Source organism: Ipomoea triloba, chromosome 6 (genome assembly GCF_003576645.1).
Source record: "Ipomoea triloba cultivar NCNSP0323 chromosome 6, ASM357664v1".
Lineage (NCBI taxonomy): Eukaryota > Viridiplantae > Streptophyta > Magnoliopsida > Solanales > Convolvulaceae > Ipomoea > Ipomoea triloba.
Window position 1 is genome coordinate 14,264,845 of NC_044921.1, and position 22,734 is coordinate 14,287,578.

The following is a 22,734-nucleotide window of genomic DNA, read 5'->3' on the forward strand; positions in this document are numbered from 1 at the left end:
CTCACATGGAACCATCAAAAGCCATTGATCCAAAAGTTCTGCAATTTAGTAAAAAAAACTTGCAAGGAACACTCAATATAAAGAACAATATAAAGACATCCAGAAGAAGAAGCTGCACCAATATTATGAATTCCATAACACAAATAAGAGCATTTATATAACAACATAATCCCTACTCTCATTCAAAATGAATTGAACAGTATTTGATAGAAATTCATAACAAAATTCAAAACTCTTTGAATTAGTTTCAAAAACACAAAAAAGCATATACAAAGAGCATATTTGTATCTCCTAAACTGAAGTGGTAAGCTGATTAAAAGATCAAGAAAGCCTAACTAGAGCCATACACAAGTCTGCGTCAACCCGAATAGCCCACAATTGAACTATCATCTTGCTTTCAAATTTATTCCGTCTTCGGATTGCATTCCAAGTATTAGCTATGACATAAGACACACTGGAAACTCCTTTTCCCTTCTTCATCTCCCACCTCCTCAAGCTCACCTTTGCTACTTCCATCATTGGTGTGATCAATGGAACTTCTATAGAACACACATTCTTCCCATTGTGCTGACAAAGTAGAAGATGCTCTTCTTTCGTAAGGAACTCCTCCCTCACAAGCCTTGCTGGGATTGACAGCCTATTCTGGGTGCTGTTTACATCTGTTTTAGTAAGCTCCTTTTGAATTACCAATTTCTCAACACATACTGCCCGGTTACCAGCCAATTGGAGAATTAAATTTTTGAATTCAACTGGTAGTTCTGGTGGTGGTTCTGGACCGTTGTTAGGCACCCTGCTACTTCCCCTCTTTCGCTTCTTGGAATTATTGACCTTCTCTGCCACAGCCTCATCATACTTTAAAGAAGCAGCCTCATCACTGGAATGAGAAATAACAGACTCTGGGGTGTTGGTTAGTGTTGTACTTTGCACCACAGGCTTCACAACAACATTATTGTGCCAAGATAAGCAGCCATAAAATGAACCCATCAGTTTTTTCTTCCATTCCTCCTCATCAGGCAGTGAAGGCGTGATCAAACTCTGATTGAGATCAACCCCACCTAAATGTAAATAGTACTGATCAGCATCATCATCATTGTAGCACCCTTTCTTTTCTTGCTTATCCTCCTGTTCCTCTTTGTGAAGTAGTAATTTCTCTCGCTCACACACCGCAAGTAGTAATCTCTTCTTTAGAGAAGCTCTTCTGTCATCACTGCCACTGGAATGTGGAATAACAGATTCTGGTATGTTGCTTCGTGCTGTACTTTGCACCACAGACTTCAAAACATTATTCTGCCAAGATAAGTTGCCATAGAATGAACCCATCAATTTTTTCCTCCATTCCTCCTTATCAGGCACTGTATGGTTTGAAGGAGTGATCAAACTCTGATTGAGATCAATCCCACCTAAATAGTACTGATCATTATCATCATCATCATTGTAGCATCCTTTCTTTTCTTGCTTATCCTTTTGTTCCTCTTTGTCAAGTAGTAATCTCTCTCGCTCACAGACCGCAAGTAGATAATCAAATCTGCAAGAACCCTCAGGAAGGGTAATGTCAGCAAAATCTTTAAGACAAACCATGATATGATGAAAATAAACACCAGAACACAGCAAGGTAATGAATGAAGATTAAGTTGAGTTGAGTTGAGTTGAGTCTGCGTGCGTATATGTAGGGAGGGATGTTTCCAAATTCATCATCAGAAATCAAATTAGAAATAGGAAGGAATTAGGAAATTGAGTTGAGTTACCGTTGGTATCAATCATACCGTACCGTTGCTATGATTCCCTCCAAGCTTCCCGCTCCCCCGCCCCCGCCGACTTAGTAATTAAAAAATTTCAAAATTCCGTATTTAAAAAAAAATAAAAATTAAAAGCGTCCCTTACCGGCGGCACTTCTAGGTCGAAGAGCAGCTCCGGTTCAGGCGATGATAAGAGCTCCGATCCACAACCGCCGGTCCACCCCTCCTCTGCTCCTCCGCCGTCGCATTCTCGTCAGAACTGCTGTGCTTTGCTGCTGAGGAAGAAGAGGACTCTTTGCCCCCGAAGCAAGAGAAGAGAAGAGACACGCCATTCTCGTCGCGTTGTCTCAAGAAAATGATTTTCAGACTCGGCGAGAAATTGAATGTATGGAAAAGCAGAGTTTAGCCCTAAATAAGGCGCCATTCTCGACTTCTCGTCGCGTTGTCTAAGCAGACTTTAGCCCTAACTGGTTTTTCCATTCCAAAACAAAATTAGTATCACTTACGTATTAGATTTCTTCCATAATTACCAATTTTTTTTTGCTCGAAACTCCTTTCAACGTATTTAACAATTCAATGAAGACTTTGATATTGAATGTCGTGCTTGGGCCTGTCTTCACTAACATTAATTTTGTAATTAACAAGATAGTAATTCACTTTTTAACTCTTAAATTTCATGGGACAAATGAAACTGGATGGTAATGGATGACTAAGTCATAAAAATGTCACCCTAACCAACACTAATCAATAATTAACTCATCTGATCAATACATCATTTAAAATATTATGTGTGAGTCAAATTTCGCAATGTTTTAAAACATTATGATATTTTTTTTAAAAAATTTTAAATAAGCAATAAACCAATAATTGTTGGAAGATAGTGATATTCGTTATTCCCATAAGATCTTCTATGTTGGTGAAAGTCTAATATTAAATATTATATTTTTAATTTGATAAATTCTTGATCAAAATTTAGTAGATGATTTACTATCTATTGACTATATTTCTATATGTTAACCATTTATAACTTTTTAAAAACTTAAATAAAATGGTAATTAATTAAAATGAGGTAACAGTATTTCAACATTTGCAACAAATCGATTACATGCAAATCATATCTTTATCACTTGAAGGGTCACTTCGAATTGTTCTCCTTCAAATACTGACACGTTTGGAAAAGGATAATCAAGTGGTATTACATTAGACATGATCACAAATCCTGGACAATGATTGATATAACATTTAGTTTTTCCATGTCTATAAATTTGATACATTATTGGTTTACATTAGTTAATTATTATTGAAAAAGCAAAAGTCTTTTTTTATAATTGTAAAAATACTAACTGTCCATCTTCTAAACAATCGAGTACGTGAATCACCGTATAATGCAGGGTATACCTAAATAAACATATTAGAATTACATAATAATTGGATAAAAATTATTAATTATTGCATATTGAATTCAAAAGCATGCATAAAAGAGTAACTTACTATCCATCTAGCTCGTATTTGGTTATCTCCATCCTCTACGACTCTACGTACAAAGAAGTTGAGCTATATTGGTGATCTCCTCTTATTATTGGATTCCAAATAGACATGGTAGCTTTAGCACCTGAAAATCTTTCAGAATGAGCATTTCCAACTTTAAGCCTTGCAAATTGAATAATAATAATTTTAATCTCAAAATCAACATTAATACTTCACATTTAATTACTAAAAATTTTCATAAGTGTCTTACATCAAGATAACTTTCAGCAACATATGAATGATTGTCCAACTTCTGCGGGGTGTATGTAATGGACTCTTTGTAAGTTTTGAATTTTTTGTAATTGTTGTTTGGACATTTGGCGAATAGGGACACTTCCAATAGGTCACCCTTTCTTATTCAACCATAAGTGTTTGGGATTGATACTATAATTTTTCATAGCTCCATTATAATATTTAGTCGTTGAACTTTGTTGATCATATGCAAATATTGCCTTTTGCTTCTCTAATTCCTTAGCAATTATCATCTGCGTATACAACATTTTAGTAATTCCATTTTGCTAAAAATGAAAATAAAACTTTATATAATAGATAACATTTGAACAACATACCCGAGTTCTTTTCATTGCCATTATTGGATGGTCCATACCCGATTGTTTATATATGTCAACACAATCATAAACATCACCATAGATAGTCTATCATATATACAAATATACACGTGTCAAGTTATAAAAATATTTGTATATATATAATCAAACACATGTATGTAGTAGTAGTAATAATAATAACAATGAAAATGTAACATTAATATTTAAATTTAAAAAGTATATCTTAACAATGATCAAGAATACCTTTAGACTCGTGATAATTGAACTGTTGTTGTATCCTTCTGATCTATCCAAAATATCAACCTTATTGTTTATTTTTCCATAGCAAAAACTGATAACAAAGGTAATAATTACAAAAAGAATTGCATGTACTCTCAAAGCCATGAATTGTCAATCCCCGCTAATGATTTCTATAGCCTGGTGATTATATTTATAAGTTGGCAAAAAATTGTGTGAGACCATCTCACCGCGAGACGGGTCGGGTCGGGTCAAGATGAAAATGTAATACTTATACGCACAATTGTCATACTTATATGCTCAAATGTAATACTAATAAGGAATAAAATTTTTGTTAGTTATAAGAGCAAATGTAATACTTTTAAGGGAAAATACAATACTTTTACATTTCGATTTAAAAGTATTACATTTTCCTCAAAATTATTATATTTTCCTTTATAATAAGTATTATGGAAAATGTAATACTTTTTCTCTTATAAGCAACAAAAATTGTATTCATGATTAATATTATATTTGAGCATATAAGTATAACGTTTGCATGTTGCTTTGACCCGACCCGACCCGTCTCACAAATAAGGATATGTGAGACGGTCTCACACAAGTGTGTAGAGTTGGTTGGCATCCAATAGGAAAAAAAACCAAAAAAAGAAAAAGAAAAAGAATATTTCATAAAAAAATGTATACTATATTTCATATAATTGGATAATGGCGTATATCAATATAATGCGTATATTTATAAAACTTGATAGAAATGGATATCAATATACATGGATTTGATTATGAATCTTAAATTTAATCGGTCACAGTTGTGTAAGACTGTCTCACGGATCCTTATTTGTGAGTATAGTCGGGTCGGATTGAATCAACATGCAAATGTCATACTTATATGCGCAACTATCATACTTATATGCTCAAATGTAATACTAATTAAGAATAAAAATTTTGTCATTTGTAAGGAAAAAATGTAATACTTTTGAAAAAAAACATGTATAGTAATCTATATCTTTCAACTATCTCATTCAATACGATACATTAATGTTCCCTTTACTTATAAGGAAAAATATGAGTAAAACATGTAATACTTTTAGATCGAAATGTAAAAGTATTGCATTTACCATTATAAGTAACAAAAATTTTATTCCTAATTAATATTACATTTAAGCATATAAGTATGACATTTGTGCGTATAAGTAGTACATTTTATATCGACCTGACCCGACCGACTCACGGTGAGACGGTCTCAGTTTTAGCATTCTTCTTTTCATTTTTGTGGGAAGAAAGGCTAAAGAAAAATCTTAATTACTATCAATTGATTTTACTGTAGGCTTTGCTTATTTCTTTCAAGGTAAGTCTTAGTTTTCTTTAATGTGTTTATAACAAATTTATTCTTAATTGAAAAATAATTAAATGAAGAAAAAAATCAAATCATTATATGTTATTTACGTGTTACCAACTAACATTAAATAACTAATTTACTACGGAGTATATTTTTTAATTTATAAATAACTAAGGGTGTGTTTGGTTGGTGGATTTAGACATAAGGAATGGGTATGAAAGTGATTGTTTGTGTTTGGTTGATAGGTTTTGTGAATGCTACTATGGGTTTGGAATACCCCATTAATGACAAAACCCATACCCTTATTAAATAAGGGTTTCATCTCCCTTCCTCCTTTCTTCCCCAACTATTAATAATCATTCTCATTCCACCAAACTACCAAACATGTCAAATACTATCACCAAAACCCATTACCATTACCAAGTATTTGATACCCATTCCGATTCCGATTCCCATGTGCGAACCAAACGCACCCTAATAATATAAATCGTTGATTAAGCTACTAATGCAATACGCTAATCATCATATCATATTTAGTAAATCAAGATTTGTAAGATTGTTTTCCATTATTAGCCAAGCTATTCATAAACGTACACTTGGTAAGGTGACAGCAAACGCAAATTATATTGTGGACCATGATCGTGGCTGATACTGCAGTTGTAGGCATCTTATTAATCAAATATACCGCAGACTCAAAAGCATAGTCCCAAAATCGAGATGGAACAGAGACATGAGCTAACAAAGTAAGACCGGTCTCAACAATATGACGATGCTTACGCTCAACGCGACAATTCTGCTCGTGAGTGTACGCACACAACTGCCTATGAAGGATACCAAGTGTAAGAAACTTAGAGTGTAGCTTCTTATACTCAGCACCAAGATTAGATTGAATGGTCTTAATGGAACAACCAAAAGAACACTCAACCAAAACACGAAATTGAGCAAAAATGGTATACAAATCTGATTTCAAACACATAGAAAAAAAACCAAGTATGACGCGTGCAGTCATCAACAAAAATATCGAAATAGCGATAACCATTAACAGATAAAACAGGAGCAGGACCCCAAATGTCAGTATACACCAAATCAAGAACACGCAAACTAGAAGACTGAACGCTAGAAAGAGGGAAACGCGCAAATTTCCCCATTTGACACTCACTACAAATAGAATCTAACCGTCACGAATTACTACACGAATGCGCAGTGCATTCATGTAGCAGTCACAGAGATGGAGTAGTTATTGTGCATTCATGTAGAACATAGCATTATTGAAGAAGTTTGCATGTTCTCACATTAAATGATATTCACCCCTAAGAATAAATAAATAAATAATATTAAAGAATGACATTATCACTAGTGTTGAAAACCAATATGTAACATTCATCCCAATAACCTGAAATTTAATTCTAAAATAAAAATTGAAATTAATTCCAAAAAGGTTATAATTAAATCTTCTAGAACGGTACTCCGAAAAGTAGTTGCGTACACGTGTCAAGCATTTTCAGACTCATTTTGAAATTTGATTTACACCTCACATGCGCACAAGAGAGAGCATATATGCTATACAATTCGACCCATTTCTAAAAGGCTTTTGTATATATATAGTGTTCAAATCCACTTCACAAATGAATGAGAATAAGTGCTTTTTACAAACTTTTCCACCTTCATTTTCTAACTCAAATGTCATTTTATGCTAAGAATTCCAATGCTTAATGGGGAGGATTAAGGCTAGACAAATTTGGCCCACGAAGCTCATAGAAATTCTAGTCCATGGTGGGACGAGTTTGCTTACATTGACACTTCTAAAGTTAATCTTGTATTTTCTCTTCCTATTTATTGGTCTAATAGTCTTGATAATTACTTCTCACCATTATGAATGACAACGAATAAGATACCTGTATACATATACACACTTTAATTTTTTTTTTTGAATATTACTAACTCTATTACAATGCAGTATCTGTTATATACACACTTTATTAGGTATCGTTTATTGGTTATCAGGTTTTTACAACAACTTAGAATCCTACAGAAACCCGTGACACGTATTATTTTATCTATATAAACCTGTTTGTTAAATATTTAAGACATATAATATTAAAAATATCCAATATTATTTAACTCATTATCATCCTTACTCACCTTCTATAAGGCTCGCCCACTCTTAGATAAATGGAAGCACGTAACTGTCTACATGACTTTCAATAGCACTTTCACCAGTTGCTATACCGTGGAACATGGTCATGACTGATAGTGCAGTTGTGTTGAACTGATACTGTAGTTGTGTTGAAAGGGAAATGCAGTTTCGCGGAACAGAGATCGTTTCATCCGTATTGTGTTGAACTGATACTGCAATTGTGTTGAAAGGAAACTGTAGTTGCGCAGAACGGATATCATTTCATCTGTTTGTTTATAATCAAAACGACGGCGTTTTGATGCCGCGTTCCGTAGTATAAGTTGCGCACTTTCACCACTTCTTGAGGCTAACCGATCAATCCTACTGTCAAATGATGCTTAGAGCACCACCGTACACCTTCTAAATTTGACATTTTGCATTAAAAATGTTAGCTCAATTGGATCAAAGCAAATTATTAAACTCGTTAAATCTATAATTTTTGGTCAAAATGTTATTTATCAAACCTGCTCATGGTACTACTTATCAAGCATATTAGTCAATTTTGACTTATTTGACCACTATTAATTAGTCGTTTGACTTAGTTAAAAAATCAATATAAGTGTTTGGTTAATAAGCTTTTTGTAACTCCAAAATGCTAAAATTCAAAATGCTACTCAAAGCAGTCTTTTCAATTAGCTTTTTTAGAAAAGAAATTTGAGTTAATTTCATCAATGGTCCTCCGATTATGTTGATTTTTCAAAATTAGTCCCTGACTTTTAATTTGGACAATTTAGGTCCCTTGACTTTCAAATTCTTTCCAATGTTGGTCCTTTCGTCAAATTTTTGTTAAATTGAGGTCAAATGAAGGGGTAAAATTGTCCGTTCACTTGTATACTTGTATTTCTTCTGTCTTATACGCTATATATATGAATATAATATCAGTCCAAGAGACATCGACTGAGATTATATGGCTTCGATTGAGACTTCGACTGAGATTATATTCATATATACAGCGTATAGGACAGGAGAAATACGAGTAATAATACACTAAACAGGTGAACAGACAATTTTACCCCTTCATTTGAAATCAATTTAACCAAAATTTGACGAAATGACCAACATTGGAAAGAATTTGAAAGTCAAGGGACCTAAATTGTCCAAATTAAAAGTCGGGGACTAATTTTGGAAAATCAACATAGTCGGAGGACCATTGCTGGAATTAACTCAAAGAAATTTTATCAAACAACTTTCTACAATTAGCTAATGTTATTAACAAATCATACATTCTAACCCAAACAGGGCCTATATGAAAACGATAGCTTTTATAGAGTATTACTTATCAAACCAGCTCGTGGTACTCCATATATGAAAATGATACTCCAGCCGTCTTATTTTATGTGTCTGTTTGTTTAATAAGGCTTTACAACTAAAGATATTTTTAATTCAATTTTTAATAATATTAAGTTAAGTATTAGTATATAAATTAAAATTTATATATTTATAAATTACATTAAAAGTATTTTTAAACACATAATAAAAATTTAAAAATAATTAAAAAATATCAAAGAAATTAAGTAAATAAGAATGATTGATTTAATTAATGAATAGTAAACATAATAGGTAAAATGAGAAAGAAATACTAACTTTTATTGTTACCAAAGTGCATTTTAAACCACTAAAATTGTCAGAAAAGGTAGCTGGGTGAAGGAAAATAAAAAATGGACAAATTGATTTATGGGAAATTTGTACTTTTCGTTCTTAAGTTATACGATAAAGGTAGAGTTTGTCCCTAATTGTTTGTCATGTTTACTTTTCGTTCTTAAATTATCATTGGCGTTCCACTTTTTGTTCATTTACTAACAAAATATTATAGACGAAATTTGCAATTTTAATATAACTTATGGACAAAAAATGAGAACGAAAAAGTTAATTAAAGGATGAAAAGTGCAACACCAATGATAGCTTAGGGGCGAAAAATAAACACAACTAATACTTAGGGACAAAATTTTACAATTACCCTATATAACTTACGGACAAAAAATGCGATTTTTCCTTGATTTAAATTGGTCACAAATAATGTAACTTTAGCGATTGAAAAAGACAGGACAAAATTGAAAGGACAAGAATAATACAAGAATCGAATTGGTGTTTTAGCCACATAATAATAATAATAATAATGCATTTACAAAGTAAAGTAAACCCAATACAAAAATTTGAGCAATGAAAAGAATGTGTAGTGTAAAGTAGCTTAATGGTACCTTTATAGCTTTTCTAAATAAGAGGTTACATATTCGAATTCTAATGAGGCATTGATCTTTTGTACTTTAATAAATTAATCAAAATATATGTATAGATAAATATTATATTACAATAAATTGAGGACTTCTAAAAAAAATTATATGGTTTATACTACAATTTAATGAATAAAATTTGAGCAAAGAAAGGGGCAGCTATACAGAGCCACGTAACAATGGGTGATTGGATGTTGTTTGATTGATGATTTCCACGAGGATACACTCCAGATCCGGCGGTTCTGCCAGTACCGCCGCCGCCAACACCACCACCGCCTCCTCTTCCGCCGCCGCCGCCTTTTGCCCATCCTTGGCTTACAAGGAGGCATATGGTGCACAACACAAGAACGAGCTTCACAGCTTGCTGCATTTTTGTCCCTCAATTTTCTGATTTTTGTTTCTAAGGTTTTATGCTTTGGGCGAGAGTTTTAATTTACAGGCTACAGCGTATTTATATTCCAAATCTGACGCGAATACACGTTCAGGCGCTCAGCCACGAAGTTTCTATCACGCGTTCTGGAACTTTCGTATCAATCAAGAATAACGACGACTGATGAAAAAGACCCGTGTGATTGTGTCGTGACGTCGTGTGGTCAGTTGGTGCGCAAATTATATTGTGGAACAGGGTTCACAATGCATTGTGGACCATGGTCATGATTGAATTGATACTACAGTTGTGTTGAACAGATACTGTAGTTGTGTTGAAAGGGAACTGCAGTTGCGCGGAACAGAGGCCGTTCATTGACTTCATTCGTTCAACACAACTGCAGTATTAGTTCAACACAAGTGCAGTATCCGTTCAACACAACTGCAGTATCAGTTCAACACAACTAAAGTTCTAGACGGATGAAACGGCATCTGTTCCGCGCAACTACAGTTCCCTTTCAACACAACTGCAGTATCAGTAATGACCCATGGTCCACAGTATAATGACTGCAGTTGGTGCAAGACAGGTGCAGTTGTTATACACTAGAACATGGTCCATTCATCGCTGTATGGACCATGATCGTCTAATGATATGTAGTAAAATTAAAATAAGGGAAAATTGTAATTTTTGTCCCTTCATAATATGTCAATTATCAATGTCATCCCTAAATTATTAGTGGTATAAATGCATGTTGCCCCTCAATTTTTAAAAACGGTACATATATTGCCCTTCCCGTAACGAAGGAGAGGCAATATTTACACCACTAATAATTCATGGGGGACATTGGTAATTGGTACATTATGGAGGGGCATAGATTACAATTTTCCCTTAAAATAATGATTTAGTGTTACTATATTGAAACTAGTATATGTGTAAAATAAAATTTAAAAACATAGTACATTATTATCAAATGAGATTGTAATATGATTATAATTATACTTTAGTATTACTATAATAAAACTAGTATACATGAAAAATGAAATTAAAATTCAGAGTCATACAATAACATATGTTGTCAAATGACCTAAAATGCAATTAAAATAATAGCTTAACATTACTATAATTAAACTAGTGTGTAGAAATTAAACAAAAAATAAAGCTCAAGTAATAACGTATATAATCAAATGAAACTAAAATGTAATTTATATAAAATGATACATACTTCATGGTCATGATGCTAATAAGCTAAAAATGGAAAAGTTACTTTGAAATTTGAATAGCATGAATATTAATATCAACTTATTGTATTTTCGTTTTAAAAGTCTAATTTACACTAAGTGTTTATATTTATTCAAGTTTTATTTAAATTTACATTTTTCATATTATCAGAACCCTCCTAAAGCCCAATATATGAATTGACTATCGACTCAAGACACTTTATATATATATATATATATATATATATATATGGATGAGTTCAGGTGAAGATATAGCTTTCAGTGTGGTTGTGCGGTTAACACAAAAAGACGCACTTTAAGCATTAAAATGGTACACCTTAAGTACACAAACCACGTAACTTAATCACACAAACAAACCATTTTAAGAACACAAACCATGCACCTAAAGTTTTAAAATGAAGCACCTTAAGTACACAAACCACACATCTTAAGCACACAAACAAAGCACCTAAAGAACACAAATGACACACCTAAAGTTTTAAAATGGCGCACCTTAAATTTCAACAACTGACGCTACCTTAAGTACACAAACCACGCACCTTAAGAATGAAAACCACACACCTAAAGCTTAAGATCAACGTACTTAAATTTTCAACACCTGACGTACCTTTTTGCATCTAAGTCAAATTTAAGGTGCATGATTTTCTTTTTTAAAGTGCGTGATTTTCCTTCTTAAGGTGCGTGATTTTTTTTTGCTTAAGGGGAGTGCATAATATATCGATTTAAAACTCTTACTTAGGAGAACTCAAATACACCTTGACCCAACCCGAATTAAAAATTAAACTCACTCGAAACTTTGTCTCAAATTGACCGTTTTACATACCAAAAATAGGTAATTTTCCAACAAATTAAAATTCATTTTGATACAACCCACTCAAAATAATGTGTGAATATAACCACTCACATGTCATTTTTATACAAAATTTCAACCTTTATTAATATTTATTATGATATAATTCGTAAAAGGTACTTTTTTTTTTCAAATGTTGTTTAGAGAAACACTTAAATTTGACTTTTTGGACAAAATGTGCTAATAGAAAATGTTGTTTACCAAACATTTATTTTATCAGTTTGATTAAGTCAAACTCTTGAAGTGATCAAATTAATCAACTTTTGTAAAAACATTATTTAAAAACATAGTACTCCTGTCCTCCATTTAAAAATGGTTGCTTTTATAGTCATCAAAACACCTATAGATAGGCAAAATGAAGAAAATGGAAACATGGTGAAGGAAATGGACAAATTGAATTAAATTGATCGAAATTATTACTGTAGTATTAGCAATACAAAATAAAAATAAAAAATTGAAACAACAAGAATAATATATGAATAAAATTGATATTTGAACCACTGCACATAATAATAATGCATTTACAAATTTCTTTGCAGACTTTACAACTTAAAAGTAAATCCAATAAAGAAATGCTATTTCTCTACTCCAAGGGATGTATATTCATGTCACGCAGTTTTATTAATTGAACAAACTATCAAGATTTAAAAAAAAAAAACCAAAAAAACAAAAATAGACTTTGGGAATGTTTTGTAAATAGCTATTAGCTGATTGAGTTAGTGGGTTTAACTAATTTATAACATTAGCTGATTGCAGAAAAATATTTAGTAAATTAACTGTTAGCTAATATATAGATGATTACATGCAAAATGACTTTATAAAAAAGTTTATTGAAAATTTGTATTTTAGTGTTTTTGGAGCAATACGCCATTACAAAAGTTAATTAATTAAATACTTATATTGGTGTTAAACAACTAATAGTAGTCAAATAAATCAAAATTGACTGATAAACTAACTATATTACCAAACAGAGCCTTAATCTTTAAGAGCGACTCTTCTGTATGATGTCTCACCAATCCTTATTCGTAAAACGGATCGGGTCAAGATGAAAATATAATACTTATACTAATTAAAGTATTGCTAAGTACTATATAATCGTCGATCACCTCTAATACCATTCCAAATGAATTGTCCATTAAACTCCGACAAAAATATTTAAAAAGTATTACATTTTGATCGGTTCTCACACACATTTTTACAAACCTTTAAAAAGGGTAGGGTATAAAATGGGAGTAGGCTAATTACACACAAATGAAATTGAATAAATTTATGAAAAGAATACATACATACACTACAATACAAGCAATGAAATATGAGCAAAGAAATATGCAGCTATACAGAGCCATGGAACAATGGTGGAGGGGCTGTTGTTTGATGGATGATTTCCATGAGGATACACCGGTACCGGACGCACTCCACTTCCGCCGCCTCTGCTCGCCGTATCTCCGCCACTACCGCCGCCAACTGTGCCTTTATCACTTGCGCCGCCGCCGCTCCCACCGCCCTTGGAACCTCTCCCACCGCCGCCTCCTCTAAAGCCGCCGCCTTTGGCCCATCCGCCGCTTACAAGGAGGCATACGATGCAAAACACAAGAATAACCTTCACAGCTTGCTTCATTTTTCTCTGTCAATTTTCTGAGATTTTTTTTTTGTTTTTTGTTTTTTTCTAAGCTCTTATCCTTCAGGTTAGAGTTATAATCTTCTGCGTATTTATATTGGGAGATCGTCTGATCTCTAATATGATAAGAACGTTGAATACACGGTCAAGCACAAAGTTTTAGAGAAAGTTTCTATCACACGCGCTGAAACTTTCGTATTTGTCGTGAATTAATAAAATGAATGGTGAACCAGCTAAGGACCCATTTACCTATCAATGATTGAGTGTGATATTATCTTTGAATTCTTTAAACTAATGTATGCTGTAAGCTATTAGTTTTAAAGATTTTTTTTTTAATTATTAATTGGATAAGGGCAAAAAGTGTTAATTTGATTTCTATAATATACCTCAATGTCGTCAAATTTTTATATGCTTATGTTCTGTTTAATTAAAATGTCAATAACTAATAGCCTCCAAAACCCACGGGTAGCTGAAGCAATGGGCTGCACTGAAGCACTTTCTTGGTTGAAGGGCAAATGTATAAGAAAATTAAGGCTGGAAGTTGATTGCATTGGCTTAATCAATTTGCTGAATAATTCAAATCCAAATAGGACTTTCCTAGGGTATATTATTCATGCATGCATATATTTGATGAGTAGCTTCTATAGTTTTTCATGCCATCATATTAATAGGTCGGCGAACCAAGTTGTCTACTCGTTAACGAGGGCAGCTAGCTTTATAAGTATGTTTATTTGGTTGTCAAAAAAAGTCAATAACTTGACTTTTTTTAAAGCATCAATAACTTGACTTAGTTCCATTTGATTATATCTTTTTTATTCAAAGAACAAATTTCACTTTTTTTTTGAGTACTTAGAACAAATTTCAATTTTAGTTATCAAGAATTATGGTATTATATGTTATATTTAATAAAATTTTTTAAAAAAAATTGACTTTATCCATCACTTCTTTTTCTTTGAGGTGTGTTTCCCCCTTGGATTGCTTTCCCTACATGCGGGTTGATGAATCGCCTTCCGTTGCAAGCTCCTTGGGCCACCATCCCTACGTGCAAGCCCGCACAACATTTTTTTTTTCTCTCATTTTTTTGCTTAATGTACGTTACCTCTCTAGATCGTCTTCCCTACTTGTGATCCTACAAAAGATGATTTTCAACCACCTTCCCTACATGCGGGCCGATGAGCCACCTTCTTTGCTTTTAGGTTCATTGGATCACCTTCCCTACATCCAGACCCACCAGAGATGATTTCCAAACACCTTCCCTACATGCAGGCCGATTATAGACTTCCTTACTTATAGGCTTCTTGGGCTGCTTTTCCTGCATGCAGGCCCACATAACTTTTTTTCCTCTCTTTTTCTTCTTTGAGGTGTGTTACCTCCTTGGGCCGCTTTCCCCGCTTGCAGGGCCACTAAAGATGATTTTTCAGCCATCTTCAAGCTTCCTGACTCCTTGGGATGTCTTCCCTGTAAGCAGGCCTGTACGAATTTTTTTGCTCTCTTTTTTTTTTTTCCTGGTTGTTTTAATGTGTGTTGCCTCCTTGGGCTACCTTCCCTATCTACTTGCAGGCCAACAAAAGATGATGTTCAACCATTTTCCCTACATGCTAGCCAATGAGCCGCCTTCATTGCTTGTAATAAGCTCCTTGGTCCACCTTCCTTACATGTTGGCATGTATGACTATTTCTTTTCTCTCTTTTTTTTTTTCTTGAGGCGCGTTGCATATTTGGGCCACATTCCCTACATGCGGGTTGGATAAAAAATGTGTATTTTTTTTTTATCTCCTTGGGCGGCCTACCTAGTTTGCAACCATAACTAGAAATGTAGAAATATTTTTTCTTACCTCCTCGGGCTGCCTGCCCAACTTCCAAGCCCACCCAAGTGTTGTTGTTCGATCTCAGGCAAGGTGAGTTGATCTATCTCTTTTTAAGGGCATGACACTCATTAATATCGTGTCCATGTCGCTTGTGGAATCGACAATACCTAGACTTATTGACTTCATAAAACTTCGTGGTGGATGGCTATAGTAATTGCTCAATTTTACTCTCTTCTACATGAAGGGTGGGCTAATCGTGATTTTCGGGATCACTAGTATATCTACATGTTCCTTCTACCGTACCAGTTCTTCGATTTTCTCATTCTCTTTGTTAGCCCACCCCTCAAGAAGGGCTACACAAGTTCTGCTATGCATGTTGATAGTCCGTAGGCCTTTAATGGTTGGGGTGCAATCGGTACTCTCATACATAGTATCCATATGAATGGGCTCGGCCGCTCGGGCACTCCCTTAGCGAGTTCCCTCTTTTTGGCCCAGTTCACGACTTTGGGTTGCCTGGCTTTAGGCCCAGTCTTTGGTGGCATCCTCTTCCTAGCTCACGGAGTGCTAAGCCGGGACGCACTCCCCACAGTTGTTGAGTTGTCCTATGCCATTGATGTTGGCTATCTCTAGGGCCCAGGGCTGGGCCTCAGAGACTCTAAGTTGGTTCCATCGACAGTAGCATCCTCCCCGATGGCTAGGGTGTTGATGGTACCTCTAATGTTTCCTATTTGGGGAATTAATCCTCGCGAACCGAAGTCACCCCCGCCTATGTGTTAGAATAATGAAATTTTTGGGGTAAGATAATGTATTTTATGAGTTAGAATATTATTGTATTTTATTAATAGTTAAAATGATGTACTTTATATGTTTTTGGACCACGGTTCACGCAATAATGATTGACATTCTTCCCCCCTTCCTTGTGGGTTCCTCTCTTTAAATCCAATAGTTGGCCTAGGCCCCAAGGTGCCATTTAAAAAAACTAAAAAAAAAAAAGAGGAATAAGAGTCAAATAGGCTATCAAACTACACACGAAATTGTAATTGGATCATTGAACTCAAAAAATTACAATTGGATCCATGAACAATGCAAAATCATGCAATTGAACCAAACGTGACATGTTTACCTATTGACCAAGGGCGAAGAGTGGTTGTTTTTTTTTTAATTATTAAAATAAAATTAAAAACATTAATTCTGTAAATGTCACATCAGCCATCAACAGGTAAATATGTCACTTTTGATTTAATTGCATGATTTTGCGTTATTTAGAGACCCAATTGCAACTTTTTCAAGTTCGATGGTCCAATTGCAGTTTCGTGTGTAATTCAATGACATATTTGATCCTTATTAAAATAAAAAAAAAATCTCACTAATTTAAAAGTAATTGCATGCTCAACACCTTTGGTTAAATTGAAAAACACATACACAATCTCATCTGTATCACATGGATTCTCTACATGAATTTAAATCTAAGCATTTCAATGATCTTCAAAGAACTCTAGAATATTTAATTTTGTCAAAAATGATAACTTGAACGCTACTAATTTGAGCTTAAATACATTACAAATTTGTAGTTAAACTTGAATAATTGAACAACTTGCTTAAAACTTCTCTAATACTTCGACTGAAAGAATACTAGAAGAACTTTCTATATTTTTGTCTTCAAAATTATTCTACCACCCCCCCCCCAGTTGTTTTTTTTTTTTTTAAATATTATCCCCTCATCTTTCTTTAAAATAAATAAAATAAAAAGGAACACTATTTATATTTTATAGTAAATAAAATAAAAAGGAACACTATTTATAGTGGTGGAACATTTGAATTAAAAATGTTTAAATTTAAATATTTGAATAGATACATTGATAGGGTAAATTAAAAATTAATTGACCAATTAATTCAGTAAGCCAAATTAATTAGATAACTCAAATATTTTGCCCACAAAAGAAAAAATCTCTCGCCCCAAAGGCACACTCTCTGGCCTGACAAAATGGTAGATGAGTAAATCATGGTAACTTAGCGATTTTTTAGATGGGATGATCAATGTCTAGTGTCCACAATAAACTCACCATATTAGATGTAACTCTTACACTTGATTGTCTAATCTTGATTTTCCATATTTACCCACAATTTATCACCAGAATTGCTCATGCAAGTGTTACTCAAATAAAGGATGACAATATGTTAGGAGTGGGTTGGGGAGGATTACATCCATCACCCGACCCACCTTATATTTTTTCTCCACCAACCCACACTGGGTGGACTTTTTCAAAGCTCACTCCTGCTCCACTGGGTGTGGGTGCCACAATAGGTACCCACAACTTATTATCTTATTAAAAAAATAATATTTAAATTACTTACACATAATAAAATAATAAAATTCACTTGTCATATTAAATTAAAATATAAAATAATAGAAATATTCAAATATAAAAATTAAATTGTTATTTAAAAAAAAAATAAACTTGTTAGTTTAAAACTAAAAATAATAAAAAATTAATAAAAGTGTTAGAAATTTTTATAATTAACTACATACTAGTATTTATATATATATATGTGTGTGTGTGTGTGTGTGGGGTCAGATTGGATTCGAGTTTTATGTACAAAACTCTCTTAGAACCCCACCCAACTCACCATGGGTATATATGTGGGGCTCTAAGTGAGTTTTGTACATAAAACCCGAATCTAATCCAACCCACATCGAATTTAATTTTTTAAAACTCACCCCGACCCACCACTCATTATCACCCAAAAAAATCTGATACATATAGGGTGAATTCGGATATATATGTACAGAATGGATTGAAATTGCCATTCCTACAAATAACTTGAGTGCTCCAATTAAATATGCGTCGTTATTTGCAACCCAAAGTGATTCAAAACTTCAATTGCTACAGAATAGGTAAGTAATACGAGAGAATTAGAGAAGTGTGTAAATAGTGCATGAAACAAGATGCTAGACAATTAGTGTTGATCCAAGCAAGCAAGACTCTAAAAGGGAAAGGGGTTTAAACTTTTTAAAACATTTTAGATTTAAAAATGTAATTGAGTAAGAGAATGTGCAACAAAAGTCTTTGCTTGCGAGTTACGACTTACGACTTGATATAGTAATTACAATTTGGTTTGAATAAAGTTGTTTGCGTGAAAGTGTGCTAGTGTAATGTTTTATGACCCTCTAGTAGACCAAATCTGGGGCAAATTGAATAACAGTTCTCATTGATTATTGTTTTCTTGACCTTGATTCCAAAGTAACAAAGTATTACGGAGTATTAATTAATCCAAAACTAATAACCGTAGTATCATACTGCAGAATCACTGATATGCATATTAGAGTTCCAGAAATGTACATGACTAGTTTCCTCAAACGCCAAATTCTCAAAATCTTACCGCTCTGCCTTCCTGTCTCGTTCCAATTCAAGTTTAACATTGTCGTGTAACTGTACTTTTCCAGAACTCGCTACGACTCTATCAGCTAGTCTTTTTGCATTGCTCTGTCACCCCTTTCGTGTCTCTGATCTAGAAAATCTACTGTTCGAGAACCACTTTTTCAGGGAAGGAGCCGACCTGCATTCATAGTTGCTTGCAACAGTAACACAGTCTTCCTCATCGATGTCGATATCTATGGTATGGTACTCTAGCTTTCCCTGATGATTATTTTCTTCTTTGCATTCCTGCTGCCTATCCCCGTTGCCTTTAGATCTGCATAATGCATTTTATTGCCAATAAGTTACGCAGAATTAAGTAAAATTCAGAGCTGTTTCAAATTCATCTGAACATTTTGGCACCCGTTAGTTGATATATCAATGCATGTGAACTATTTCGGGATACTTGTAATATAATGGTGCTGTTAAGAGTCCTCGTTGAAAAATAAGAGAGAAACATATGAGTTTATAAGGTCATGGGTTAGACTTGCTAATTGATTGGATTTAGTTTTTAGTGTGGTTTGACCCATAAGAGGCGCCAAGACAATTCGGATCAAATGGCAATGATACATGCAAGGTACAGTTTATAGGCCACAAATTTTATTAAATTATGGCAAAGCAATATTTATATCTTGCTCAACAATTATGGCAAAACAATATTTTTAACAAGAGAATGATTTTCTGCCACGATCTCATAAACAAGAATGCAAGTGAAAAAGGAACTTACTCTCTAGGCTCATCCATATAGGTGTCCTCTCTTTCTGATCGCGTTTTTACAGGGTAAGTAATGGAGACATGTCGCACAAATTCAATCTGCAAATATTATAAGCAAGGAAAACACAGACACACACAAAAGAACATTTTAAAAATTTTTATTAATGCAATTTTTGAAGATATATTTAAAATATCAAAGGGTAGCATAAGGTCTGAAATGAGAAACTGGGGAAAGTGTGAGCAAGATGTAATGCTTTTGCCTCAACTAGCTTTTCATTTCTATTTAATGTGTACTTGGACATAAAATTTGTAACCAAAGGACATTAATACTTCAAACTCATAAATCACATGTTATTCACAATCAAGACAACGCTAATTATTATTTGCTTTCACCTGCAATGAGAGGGAACATTCCAATAAGGGCTAGGAATCCAACAGAAATAAGTTAAAGTGTAGAATTAGAAAACTAACTTCGTGATCCTAAATCATTCAATTGCTCGGAGTATGTAATGCTCAAAGGTTTAATCTATACTTGCATTCTTAAAGTTATCCTAAGCATTTTCCCCATTACAAAATGTTTTTAATTTCCAGCAACAACAAAATAGATCGGGAAGGCCTGGCTAGCTATTGACAGCATACCTGACCACCGTCCTTGATTTCATAATCTCCTATAGAATCAGAGTCGGTGAGAAGCTTCTGACCATCATAACTCAAGCAAAAATTTCCCCATACATGCGACCTGTATAAGATCAAAACCAAAGTTAACAAAAGTTAGAAAGAGCTCCTCAAGACACAATCCAATCACATCTTGCAAAGAAATAGATGACCTTTGAGACAGTTCAAGTCTAATCAGGACTCGAGAGAATTAAGTAACCTCAACTGCTCAGAAAAATGACAACTACAATAAATTAATTCACTTTGGCAAACACCCTCAAGTTCAGGAACCAAACAGTGAACTGAAAGAAGTCAAAGAACAAAAGAGCCAATATAATAGCATAACATCTAAACCAAGAGGGGTTATTATCAATGCAAGCCAAAATAAGCATAAACAGAAGTGGCAAAGAGAGTGTTTTAGCTAGTCTCTTAACAAGATGATTAAGGACTTTAAACTCCATTATCCTCTGCACATGAATCATCCAAATCAGAGAATTTCCATGGATCTTTTTAGCATGAAATACAGAAATTCCTACTCTAATAGTATGGATACAAAACCAAAAATTTGAAAATTCACTAAAGATGCAAATTTGATCCCACTTTTCCCTGTAATATACAATATACGCACATACCATGAGACTGTGCCCGGACCATTCTTAGGCAAATGACGGAAAGCCATCTCCACCCCTCTTTTCAGGTCAACAACGGTCCCATTCCTCGCTACACAGATCTCTACAAAACCCCACAAGAACCAATTGTTAAAAATTACTAAATATACGAATGCTCATATACACATTTAAACAAACAACTTATAAGCAGAGATAGAGGGGGTTATATGAAAGGATACCAAAACAAGTGCCGTCCAATTTAAGAACGTTGATCCTCATTGGCTCCTGCGGGAGCTTGTTGTAGGAAACGCTTTTCCTGGATTTTTGATCGCGCAGCGAGAATGGGACTCCACAGGAGGACAATGAGACCCTTGGGCTTTCTTTATATGTTTTCGCCCTGTGAACCTGCATACTCAAAGACTAGAAAACCACAGCCACCACCGCCTCAACGTTCATCACCATTTATAAGAACACAATTTTTTCCCCTTTTTTATTATTATGATTAGTGTTCTCTCTTTTTTTTTTTTGTCTACTTGGAATAGCATAGAGAAAACCTTCTCCAAGGGCTTTCGTATTGATTTCAGAGATTCTTTGGTGAAGAGTTGAAGGCAGGGCTTGGCTTGTGTTTGGAGAGATTCTAGACTGAGAACGAGAGAAGAAGAGGAGAGAGAGAGAAGGATCTCTCACCTCTTCTGCCTCACGCAGTCACGCAACTTTTCCTGTGTGTTTTGGGTGATTTCTGCAAAGAGGAAGTGCCGCCGAGGCTAACTTTATCCTAGATTTCATTTCAAATTCAAAAATTGATTAGGTTATCCGCAAATCTCTCTCACTCTCAAAAATAGGTTCTATTTTCACGTCACCCAATTTATATTACATTCCTGTAAATTTATAAAATGAAAATCTAAACACATAATTGTTTATATAAATTACTTTTAAATATTACAAATAGCGATACTGAAAATCTAAAAACGTAATTTTTAAAAAATAATTTAAAAAATTATTCGTACTATAGATTTTTATTCAAATGTGGCCGCGCCCTTACGTGCGGCCGTGCGGTTTACACAACTCAATGTTAAGAAATGCACCACTCAATATTACGAAATGCACCACTCAATAACATTGAGTGGTGTATTTCATATTTAAGAAACACACCACTCAATGTATTGAGTGGTGTATTTCGTAACATTGAGTGGTGCATTTCTTAACATTGAGTGGTGTAAACCGCACGGCCGCACGTAAGGGCGCGGCCACACCTGAACATGACCCTCGTACTACATATATAACCGAATGCAAATTATATTACGATTTGAAGTGTAAAAATAAGCCTCAAATGAACCTTGCAAATTCAAAGTAATTAGAATCATTAAAATTAACTCACGTACAGATTTGAAGACATTGAAATAATCAAATTAAAAATTCAGAGACACTGAAATCATTAAAAGTTAAGAAATTACAAGTAATCGATTCCACTGAAAGCAAATACATTTATTCATATATTTCGTCTCCATCAAACCGATTACATATCTTCTCGATCAAGTCTTCTTGTAGTCGATGGTTTGTTGGCCTATTGCGAATCCTTGCATGATTTCGAATATAATACTCATTTCAAATGAAGTGGTTAGGACTATTTTCAGGTAGAGATACATTACA

At 33.9% G+C, this 22,734-nt stretch overlaps 2 protein-coding genes across 2 annotated transcripts; both read right to left on the reverse strand.

The window, feature by feature from the left end:
* Window positions 1–113: 113 nt before the first annotated feature.
* On the reverse strand, window positions 114–10,182 carry LOC116023515. Its single transcript, XM_031264520.1, has 6 exons — window positions 10,037–10,182; window positions 6,393–6,563; window positions 6,130–6,226; window positions 3,691–3,748; window positions 1,882–1,985; window positions 114–1,536 (listed from the first exon to the last, which is right to left on the reverse strand). Exons 1-6 carry the CDS (start codon window positions 10,180–10,182, stop codon window positions 322–324), a joined length of 1,791 nt encoding a protein of 596 aa, XP_031120380.1. The 3' UTR covers window positions 114–321.
* Window positions 10,183–18,876: 8,694 nt separating this feature from the next.
* On the reverse strand, window positions 18,877–21,833 carry LOC116021966. Its single transcript, XM_031262502.1, has 5 exons — window positions 21,324–21,833; window positions 21,109–21,208; window positions 20,462–20,561; window positions 19,836–19,921; window positions 18,877–19,385 (listed from the first exon to the last, which is right to left on the reverse strand). The coding sequence occupies exons 1-5, from the start codon at window positions 21,493–21,495 to the stop codon at window positions 19,181–19,183; spliced, it is 663 nt and encodes a 220-aa protein (XP_031118362.1). The 5' UTR covers window positions 21,496–21,833; the 3' UTR covers window positions 18,877–19,180.
* Window positions 21,834–22,734: the final 901 nt, after the last annotated feature.

Coding starts and splice junctions, on each gene's coding strand:
- LOC116023515 (XM_031264520.1), bottom strand. CDS start 10,182: ATGCAGCAAGCTGTGAAGCTCGTTCTTGTGTTGTGCACCATATGCCTC. Junction 1,986..3,690: donor ATTTGCATATGATCAACAAA/GTTCAACGACTA, acceptor AGTTCTGACGAG/AATGCGACGGCGGAGGAGCA. Junction 1,537..1,881: donor TCGACCTAGAAGTGCCGCCG/GTAAGGGACGCT, acceptor ACCCTTCCTGAG/GGTTCTTGCAGATTTGATTA.
- LOC116021966 (XM_031262502.1), bottom strand. CDS start 21,495: ATGCAGGTTCACAGGGCGAAAACATATAAAGAAAGCCCAAGGGTCTCA. Junction 20,562..21,108: donor GGTCCGGGCACAGTCTCATG/GTATGTGCGTAT, acceptor GATCTTATACAG/GTCGCATGTATGGGGAAATT. Junction 19,922..20,461: donor AAATCAAGGACGGTGGTCAG/GTATGCTGTCAA, acceptor TAATATTTGCAG/ATTGAATTTGTGCGACATGT.